An 11,117-nucleotide genomic window follows, 5' to 3' on the forward strand; every position below is an offset into this window, starting at 1 on the left:
CTTTTTTTTTTAAAATTTGTCAGATTCATTGAAATCGAAAAAAAAAAAAAATTTAAGTAAAACGTGGAGGGATCCACGTTTTACAAAATATATTTGTAAAACGTGGATATATTTGTAAAACGTGGATCCCTCCACGTTATACAAATATATATTTGTAATACGTGGATCCCTCCCCGACTCTCATTCACTTGTTGCCCTAAAATTTTCATCTTCTCCTCCGCCTCTTCGTCCATCTTCATCTTACAGAATTTTGATCTCCTTCTCCTTTTCCTTCTCCTCCATTTATTTTCTTTTAAAACCTTGCAGTTACAGTCTAATTTTTGGAGCAACTTATTCATCCTTATCTTTTGTTGCTATCTAAATTAAGGTATTTTTTCTAGCTCATATAATTGTATATTTCTAGTAGATGTAGAATATTTGTTTGTCTTATATATCTTAATTGTTATTTTTTATTTGTGTTATTTTAATACGTATAAGATATATGTTTGTCTTATTTGTGTTATTTTAATTTGAACTTAAGATATGATTGTTAGAAGCATTATTATATAAAAGGTCCGATTTGTTTAGTAGCACTTTTGAAGAAATTTGTTGTTATGTTACCGTTATTTTTGTGGATTGTTATATAAAATTTGGCCGATTTGGTGACACTCTTATCTCGATAATACATGTGTTTCCTTTTCAATGCTCAACTGAATACTTGTTTTCTCCAATTAAAAATTAGTGCGCTTAGATATTTACATAAGAGCTTTAGGAAGATCTACTCCTAAGTGGCTAGCGTTATCAACGGTCCAACATTATTTTTGTGGATTGTTATACCTTTAATGTGATATTTATATAGTCAGAAAAGTGAAATTTAATTGATGCCTCAGTAGCCCAAAATAAAGATACTTAAAATGTCATGATAATGCTTTATTATATGGGACCTAAGTCTAAGTGGGTGGATAATTATTTTGTCTATACCTTATAGGCATTAATGTGGTCCACTATCGCGTGGTTTCTAAATAAGGCGAATGGAAGTCGACTTTATCTAGCCAATATATTTGTTCGCTAAAATTGGAATAATAATTTTTTTTAATAGTAAGTTACTCCAAATAGCTTGCTCTGGACTTTAATTTTTTTTTTTTTTAATCTAAGGTATGGAGCTTCCACGGGTATGCGTACATCCGGGGCCAGAAGTGTATGATGTGCTAACACTCCAGGAGAAGCATTGATCACGGTCGTGTGGGATGGTGCCTTGACAGACCGACCGGATGCCTATTTCCACGCCGCGCGGATACCGAATTTTGGAAGCACGTGAAGCGTCATCCTTTGCATCCTCGCATCCTTGACTACTTTGCTTTGTGTGGATTTAGGGAGTAGTAGAGGTAGGATGTGTATCATATGATTGGGCGATCATCACCGCACTTAGAGAGATGGCGTCCTGAGACGCACACATTTCATCTGCGTACGGGTGAGGCGACCATCACATTACAAGATATTGAGATCATGTTTGGCATGGTTGTTGATGGTAATCCCTTGAATGATGTTAATGCTAGATTTATAGATATTGTTGGGTGGCAACAATTAATCCATGAGCTTATTGGTTGGGCGCCGTCCGGATTGTTTTAATGGTATTAGTAGGTTAGAACTAAATAAATTAATTGAATATGTTAGAGGCTTAGATGACATTACTGGATCGACCCCGAATTTGTTGTGCAACGATGGATTAGGTTGTACTTGCTATGGCTTTGTGGCGGCACGATATTTCCGGATAAGTCCCTGACTTACTTAATTTAGACTATTTGCTTGACATGCGTGACCTTAGAGCAATGAGTACACAACCTTGGGGAGCGCTGCATTGTCATATTTGTATATTTGTTTATGCCGCGCTTCGTTGAAGAAAGCCAAGGATGTGTGTGGATTCATTTCCTTGTGCATTGAGTACGTGACCTTTAAAATTATATAATTTTATTTGGTTGTCCTATTTGGTAGTTATAAGGTTTTTATGTATTTATTTTAAATTTTTAATATAGGTTTGGGCTTGGGAGCGAATTATACCGATGCAGCCACCACCCAGGGCCCTTCAGCCACACACGGCTCTTGCAAGAAAATGGACTCATCGTAAAGCTCGCGAAAATGAGGCACGTGTTGTGCTACCCATATGTAGGGATGTATTGGACAACCTAACGGAATGGTCGGGTATTTTATCATAATTATGGTTGTTAATGGCGTTTTGATATAATTGTTACGCTTATGTGTAATTTATTTATTTTATTATCATGTAATTTTATGTTCTTTCTATCGTAGTTTGTGTGGCAGCCTTATTCGAGGGCCATCATTAATGGACTCCCTGAGTGCTGTCGGCGTGGCCAAGATATTTGGATGGCGCGGTTCCCCTTATTTGTGGGATCTATCGAGAGTGGCACATGCCAGACCGCGTTCTCGAACGATTCGGTAGGAAGCAACATATTCGGACCATGTCTTTGCGATTGATCCTTCTCATTACAAACGTGACAAACGGTATGCTATAACGGTGAGGTTCAACAAAATTTTGCACACACGGAGCTTTTGTGGGAAAATCGGCGAGAAAGGGTAATTCTGGCCCAAAGATGAAACTGAAGACCCAGAGTCATTATCAGAGTATTTCTATTGGTATCGACGTCACTCGCGCACTTTTATAGGAAATCCTACGCATAATGTGCCTAGAGGATACCAACACATGGCAGGCAGGCATGAGGCACTGGTACGTATATTACATTCCATTATTCCATTAGATCGTACAGGTTGGCTCAGCAGACTATCCAAGATCCAACCAAAAGTGAAGGAAGTAGCACAGATGTTTAGCCGTATTAGTACAGGGTCCATGGCTGCTGCCTCTCTGGGGACGATGTTGAGTTTCGCTCCCAATTATACACCACCGGCAGAGTATGTTGAGCCGTCTACTGAGCAAGTACCTCGTCATCAACGTCCTAATGTACCAAGACTGCGCGCGTGGTAGAGGACGCCAATCGATAACGTACGTGGTCGAGGTCCCGTGGATCACCGGGGCCGGTTGATGACGAAGAAGTTCGTTTTGATCAAGATATGCCCAACTCAACGATGCTGCGGTGATGACGCATATCACCCAATAATGGATTTTGGTATGTCCGGCTCATCGACGTACGCTCCCGAGGTCCAATCACCGGCGGTGTCGAAGTGAGGGGCCTTTTCAAGCATTCGCATCGTGCGAGCCTATTAGCTTCGCGATTATGGCCCAACGAGTTTGGTGTTCGGACGGGCGACTCTTATGGGATGACTGAGGGGCCTTTACCTGCATTCACTGGACAAAGCTCTTCAATTGGGAGGAGACTGAGTTTTATCGACGTGAGTATTCTAGCCACTCAAATAGCTTGTATCTTGTTTAATTTTATTAATGTAATGGCTACCTTATGTGTCTATATTATTTATTTTGCATAGTCTCCCATGGCATTTGATCTTGGATCGTCACACATTCTGTGCTTGGACGTACGGACATTAGAGCCACAGGTTAGCTTTTAATTCAAAGTATTTGGTGACTTGTGGTTGTTATGTGGTGTTTTTTCTTCGTTGTTTTGGTTGTTTGTATTGGTATATGGCTTTGGAGGAAGTCCTTGTTACAGGGGAGATGCTGTCCGATTTTACGTAGACAATCAAAGTAATTGTCAAGAAAATTTATCTAACGAATCCAATCATACAAAAATAACTTCTATTTTTTATGGCATTTACAGGATGCAGGTGTGATACAAGAAGAAGTTCACCTAGATCAAAACGAGAGCGCCGACAAACTCAGTGTGGCACGGGGGGGGGGGGGGGAAGGGACAACTTTTTGTAAAAATTAAATTTTTATGAATTATTGAATTTATCTCAAATCTCAATAGTTATGTAATCTTTGAAGAATATATATTGTGTGTTGAATAAAGGTTAGATTTGAATACTTGCCAACGTTTTACAATAAATAAAGGTTAGATTTGAATGCTTGATAATGTTTTACAAGAAAAACAATTGCATTCTTGATGTTACGACTACATGGCAGATTTAACGACTGCATGGCAGGCGAACGTTTACGTGCATATAACAATTTTCATGCATCAGTTAATGCAAAACTGCCAACGTTTTTGATAGGAGTTGGTAACCAATCACATAACTTTTGTTGGACTATGCAGAGCTGTGATATTCCTGGACCGAGTAGTGCTCCAGATTCAAGTGAATTAAGTGGCGGGAGTATAGTTCGATATCGCCCTACTCAAGTAGAGTCATTTACAGAAAGGTAAATATAACGATGTTTTTTTTCGCTTAAACTAGAGACTTCTAACTAGTTGTTTCGAGATTTGAACCCCTTGAATTTTTCTATGTTTGTAGGTGTAACGATTTTGAAGAAAATCCCGTATTAACTCAACTCACACAAATTGTTAGCAATAATGATGTAGCTAATGATCACTCCGGTGAGTCAGATAGTGATATCCAATTAGATCACACGAAAAATGCGGACGATGATCACTCATCGATGATGATGGTCATTCTTATGAAGACATTCTTGCTCGAAGTGATGGTAACGTTAGCTACCATTCTAATGCGATTCCGTATTTGGATAACACGAGAAGAAGGCCCGGATGATTTTGCTTTCATGAGAGAGATGACGGTCGATTCGATGCACTTTAGGATTGTAAAAAACCTGAATTTATCAGATCAAGTTAGTATGGTGGCGATGAATATTCTTTTTATTTGTTGGCCCATTTTTACGGGGTTGATAATTTTCCTTGTATTATGCAATTAGGTATGTTATTTCACAACAAGAAGGAAATGAAAGGCGCAGTGAGACAATATTGTCTGAAAGAAAAGAAAGAGTTCATTTGTGATCAGTCCAAAGGTAAATTTTGGAGGGTTATTTGCAAGCGTCATATGTTGGGATGTGAGTGGATGATCCGTTTTAGAGAAATTTCAAGTGGTATGTGGAAGGCAGGCAAAGCGGATCTCCACCACAGTTGTCTCACGGATGATTACAGAAAGGATCATTTCAATTTGAACAGTCACCTAATTGCTACTACGTTGATACCATATATTATGGTCGATCCATATAAGTCAGTGCAGGAAAAAATAAAAGGATTGCATTTGTTTACTCCTAGTTATAGAAAAGCACAAAAGGGGTGTAAGAAAGCTATTGAAATGGTATTTGGTGATTTTGAAACCTCTTTTAAGACATTGCCCCGATACATGGCTGCCTTAAAATATTTCAATCCGGGGACCGTTGTTGAGTGGGAGCACGAATCAACTACAATGCAAGGTGAACACATCTTCAAGTTTTTTTTCTGGGCTTATAAACCAAGCATCGATGGATTCAAAAGTTGCAGGCCTGTCATCTCAATAGACGGTACTCATCTGTACGGTAAGTATGAGATGAAACTGCTAATTGCTGTTGGAATTGATGCGAACAATAACATTTTTCCACTTGCATATGCTATTGTTGCACGTGAGAGCTTTGAGTCTTGGACGTGGTTCCTTGTGTTGTTGTGGAGACATACTGTTCGTGAGAGACAAGGAATTGGACTTATTTCTGACCGTCATCAGGGCATCTTGCAATGTGTCCAAACACATGATTGGTTACAACCACCATCCACACACCATAGGTTTTGCGTTCGGCATTTGAAAAGCAACTTCAATAAAAAGTTCCTCAACGGTGACCTTGAGAACCTAATGTGGTTGGCGGCTACGAGCACCGAAGAAGAAATATAAAATGAGGATGGAACAAATCAAAACAATGTCACCTCCAGCGTATTCGTGGTTAAAATCTCTTCCGGAGGAGAAATGGACATTGCATAAGGACAACGGTCATAGGTGGGGGGCTATGACAATGAATGTCTCCGAGTCTTACAACGGTTTATTGAAGAAAGCTCGTGGACTGCCCATTACTGTCATGGTCCGTTATACGTTTAAAAATCTTGTTGATCGCTTTGTTGAGAGAAGCACCCTTGCTGATTTGTTGATTGCGAATAAAAAGTTTTGGCCGCGCGCTGTTGAAAAGAAGTTTGATGAATACTGGGAGAGGTCCCTAAAGCATACTGACATGCAGCAATACAATGCAACTGAAGGGGTCTTTGAGATTCTGACATTTGCACACGAAGGTAAGGGCGGAAATATCCATAAAGTCTCTGCCGAAGGAAAAGTGTTCGTGTGGGAAATGGAGAAACTACCATATGCCATGTTCACATGCAATTAAATTTTGTGATATCCGCGGAATTCAACCAAAGGACTATATTAGCAAGTACTACAGTTGCAGGTTTTACAAGCAAACGTACAGTGGAAATTTTTCACCGTTGGGTGACGAGGCATATTGGCCACCTTCTCCCTTCAGTTTAATTGCAAACACTGAATACGAGCGAACTTCAGGAACGCCGACTACAACTAGAAGGAGGAATGAAATGGATATAGCTCCTGCTCATATGGCTAGAAAGTGTAGTACGTGCAAGCAAATGTGGTCATAACAAGAATCGTCGCCCAATGCAAAATCGGTAGTTATTGTTGCTTGTTGGTTTTTATGTTTTTCTTAACTTGTACGATTGTTGTTTCCTTATGTAATCTTCCAAGAATATATAACATGTCTTGTGCCGTTTAATAGTTATCATGTAATTTAACATTTATTACTTAGTTAATGTGTGACGTTTATTTAACTTATATTTTATTTTTTATTTCTGTTCGCATATATAACACATATTTAATTATTGCATGTATTAAAATATTTATTTGAGTTATTCACTAAAATTAACTATATGCTTTAAAAATTAAAAAAATCAATAATTTTTTTTATTAAGAACATAGTCGAATGTGATTTAAATAGAGGCAACGTCTTACAAACTAAACCCTAAACCGTGCGGAAAAAAATTAATGAAACGTCAAACGTGGAGGGATCCACGTTTTACAAAATATATTTGTAAAACGTGGATCCCTCCACGTTTTACTTAATTTTTTTTTTTTCGATTTCAATGAATCTGACAAATTTTTAAAAAAAAAAAGTTGGGGTATAACGTGGGCTGATCCACGTTATACCCCTTTTGGTATGTAAATTTTTGGCTGCCCCCTTTTAGTTTATACCGTGTATTTTTATACCCTTTTGGCTCCGGACTCTTTAATTTCCTCCCCTTATCAATGCTCCACCAACCCCCAAATCTACCAACAAAGCAAAGCCAGTTTATTCAATAATCCCAGTCCCCTCCTCCAACTCTCCAAAACTAACAATGGACCCTCTCCCGTATGCAAGCCCAATACGACCACAAATACAACACCAAAACCCCTCATCCGCCATTTTTTCGAGCCAGAAGGCTGAAAAGACAAACCCTAATCAGAGGCGGAGCCAAGATTTGAGGTTTGTGGGTTCGAATTTTAAAACGGGACAACGAATTCAAACTAATATATATAATAACCGCGAAATTAATGAAAGAGTATACATACTCGATATGTATTTAAAATAGCAACGAACCACTTAAACACTCGAACGTGATTTTTACTTTTTCTAATTTTCAATTTTATGTTTTGTTTTTTAAAAGAAAAGTAGAAAAAAATCTGTATATATTGCTGGGCAGAATGTACAGGAAGAAAAGAAACTATTAAAGTTTTTAAAATAAATCCGTACTTATCTGTAGCTTTATGATTTGTTAGCAAAAATGAATAAGAAACTATTGAAAATAGGTTTCGAAGCCAAAGCTCATGACACAAAGGCCTGTTCTACCCACTTCCATACCACAAAACCATACACTTGTTTTTCTATGTGAGCTTGAACCGTATAATATATATATATAATAGAGACATAGGCCCTGTGACGTGGCGCTCTCATAGGTCAGTACTGCTATTTATCTATTTTCTCAAATTTTTGGCTTTTACTTCCACTTTCCTGGACGAATCCGTTTTAAATTTCCAAAACCAAAAAATGCAACAGTTTGTAAAACGGCACGTGCATTCCTTAAGTCAAGAGGATGCCATTAATTAACGGTGCATGCCGAAACGGTTCATCAAATGAGATTTAAAGCGCATCGACAAAGCGGCTGTCTGTTATACTTTGGCTGCAAAGCGAGTTTGTCTTTGTCGAAGAGAATGGGACATTGACTTTCATTGGTTAATATCTACTGCTGTTTCCGTTTGCCAACCATGGTACGCACAAAGGTTGGAATCAAGAGAATAGATGATAAAGCTAAAAGGCATACCCTTTTCACAAAACGTCGACAAGGTCTTTTTATTTTGCGCAAGCCATGAGGAATTGGTCAACAGATGCGACGCTCAAGCAGCTGCAACGTTTTCTTTGGCAGGGGCGGTAACGTCTTCGCCTTCAATCATCCTTCTGTTGATAATGTTGTGACCTGCTACATTGCCGCGATGTCAGCTCTGGACGTGGTTCATGAAGAGACAGAGAAGAAAGGAAAAGATGCGGTGATTGACAAATAAAGATGAAGAGACACTGTCGTTTATCTTAAAGATATGGGCGTGGAGGAGTTGAATGTTGCAATGGAGGAGATGAAGAAGAAAGTAGTTGATAGAATAAATGGGATGATTTCACGCTCAAAGGATGAAGATCTTGCATTGCCATATACAGGTTTAACCTTAACTAAATATATACTTAGTTCTATACATCAAAGTTTTTACGTTCATTAGTTAGATTTTTTTTTTAATTTTTTTTTCGCGCTTCACTGATGTACAAGAAACTCATTTGCACAAAAGGTTCAGTAATTTTTTGTTTTTTCCCCTCTTTAGAGGGGTTGAGGTAGTGTTTGATTGGTTCCCTGTTAACACATATTTTGAGTAGTGAAAGATATAATTACAAAGTAAAGATACAAAATAGGTAACGAATCCAGAAAAACAAAATTAATAATCATGTTCCCAAGACATTTTTATGCAAGTATATAGATAAAATAAAGAACTCTTTTTCTAAATAAATTTACATATTTTTTTATTTGAGAATGGTAATGTGAAATAAATCTACATATTGTAACCGGATATACCTACTAAACAAAGATAATACTAACTTGTTTTCTCATATATATATATATATATATATATATATATATTGTATTTTTAAGATATTCATAAAAAGTTTCAAATTAACAAGAAAATCCAGATGTTCACTTAGACCGCGCGAAGCGCGACATATTCACTAGTATTTATATATATTGACTGAAATTACTAATGCAAATACTGAGGTTAGGCAAAAGTTACTGGGTTCATCCTAAACCCCGTGTTACACTGTAGCTCCGCTCCTAACCCTAATGGGTCGAAAGGATCGATCCCTTGTGACTAGAAGTACTTGTTAATAATAATATTGACTGTAGTTTTATCAATATGAGATTTTTTTTCTATCATAATATCAAATCATCATTTTCTCATTAACTTTTATAATTTTCATGTTCAAATAATTGTGCACCTTCATTAAAGAAGTGATCATCCACGCTCTTAAAATCCTGGATCCGCCACTAATTCAACTAAGACAGACCATTATTGGTCCGAGTTTCACCGCCACCCATTATAAAACAAAAGAAAAATCATGTGCTTGGCCCATGAAAAAGAATTAGACCAGCACACGAGGAGGTGTGTTGAAGATATAATTAAATAATTAAAAGTCTGCTACCTATAGCTTAAGCTTTTAGATGAAATAATGACGCATTTCAATGCATAACATAGGAGTTTATTATGAATTAGCACACAAAACCTACACAGGCAATGCACAGAGCTTGCACTGTAGTGCATAAAACTTATAACTCTTACAAGAATGCAACTAATTACCAGTTATAATACGAGTACATTGTAAAATCTGATTATTAAACCTCCACTTAGGATTTTGTTTCTGCCGAGACAAGTTTTTAATTAAGCGATGAAAATTAATGGACAAATGGCCACAGTGAAATTTGGTGACGGACCTTCCAACGTCATCAAGAACAACTTATAAACAAGGGAATTTTACATAAATGACTAGCATTTAGGGGTTAAATTGGACATAACTACATTTTAGCTAATTACATTTCGTAGCTACAGTCGCGCGCTACAGTAAATTGTATTCAAAAATCGGATTGTATTCAAAATTCGGTTGAGTCAGATTTCGTTGTATTCAATTCAGATTTCGCTGTATTCAAGTCAGATGTATTCAACTAAGTTGTATTCAATTCAAATGTATTCAACTCAACTGCATTCATTTGTAGCTACTTTTACACTGTATTCACTTTATTATATTTAAAATCGGTTGTATACAAAAAAATATCCTTCAAAATACAAGAAATAAAATACATCCAAAACACAATTTTGCACTAAAATTTAACGGATACACTCAAATACTAAATACAAGAAATAAAATACACCCCAAACACTGGATTGTATGCTAAAAAATTAATGAATACTCTGAATTGTATGCAAAAAAATTATTGAATACACTCATAAAGAAACACTATTTTCCAGATCCGGCACCGAAAAATATTTCCAAATTCGGCAAAAATTAATGAATACACTGCTACAAAACTTGCTAAGCCTAGAAAATGGAAAAGGGAGGGGGTATAACATACGCTTTGAGTGTTACAATTCTAACATGCACTCCTTTCTCTGGTTTCCTTCCATCAACATCACAACCAGAAGATTCAGGCAAGTCCAGAACCACACCACAAAATCATTTGGAGGGCAAACCGTGCAATTTCTTCAAAACTTGCTTTTTTCCGGTCAGATCTGTAGCAAAACGGAGAAGACAGAGAAGACGATTGACGCCAGTCAGATCTAGACGGAGAAGACGACAAATACTCAGAGAAGGCGGCTAGGCAGTGATGGTGGTGTGGTTTGGCGGTGGTGTGGAGTTGTACCAGTTCGCCGGAGAAGACGGCTGCTTCGGTTCACCAGAGCTAGAGCTCCTCGCCGGAGCAGTGGGGGAAGAGAAGAGGGGGGAGAGAGAGAGAGATGGGAGGGTTGGTTTGGAAGTGAATATGTGATGATGGGTATTCTACCTTAAATATATATGTAGCTATTAATTGTATTTAACATATTACTTTTAGTTATAAGATGTAATTAATCTAAACTATAGCTACTAAATCTAAATATGTACTAGAGTTAGTTATGCCATGTAGTTATCCCTATAAACAAATGATGCACTGATGAGAAGCCTC

At 37.5% G+C, this 11,117-nt stretch overlaps 1 protein-coding gene across 1 annotated transcript; it reads left to right on the plus strand.

The window, feature by feature from the left end:
• The first annotated feature begins 4,043 nt into the window (after positions 1 to 4,043).
• Positions 4,044 to 5,727, plus strand: LOC132066454 (uncharacterized). Its single transcript, XM_059459763.1, has 3 exons — positions 4,044 to 4,264; positions 4,357 to 4,439; positions 4,772 to 5,727. The coding sequence occupies exons 1-3, from the start codon at positions 4,044 to 4,046 to the stop codon at positions 5,725 to 5,727; spliced, it is 1,260 nt and encodes a 419-aa protein (XP_059315746.1).
• Positions 5,728 to 11,117: the final 5,390 nt, after the last annotated feature.

The sequence above is a fragment of the Lycium ferocissimum genome, chromosome 8, assembly GCF_029784015.1.
Source record: "Lycium ferocissimum isolate CSIRO_LF1 chromosome 8, AGI_CSIRO_Lferr_CH_V1, whole genome shotgun sequence".
Classification (NCBI taxonomy): Eukaryota; Viridiplantae; Streptophyta; class Magnoliopsida; order Solanales; family Solanaceae; genus Lycium; species Lycium ferocissimum.

What these genes read in the sequence shown, in the direction of transcription:
- LOC132066454 (XM_059459763.1), top strand. Translation starts at nt 4,044, where the DNA reads ATGGCAGGCGAACGTTTACGTGCATATAACAATTTTCATGCATCAGTT. An exon ending in GTAGAGTCATTTACAGAAAG is followed by an intron (nt 4,265 to 4,356) that starts GTAAATATAACG and finishes CTATGTTTGTAG; the next exon opens with GTGTAACGATTTTGAAGAAA. An exon ending in TGTAGCTAATGATCACTCCG is followed by an intron (nt 4,440 to 4,771) that starts GTGAGTCAGATA and finishes TTATGCAATTAG; the next exon opens with GTATGTTATTTCACAACAAG.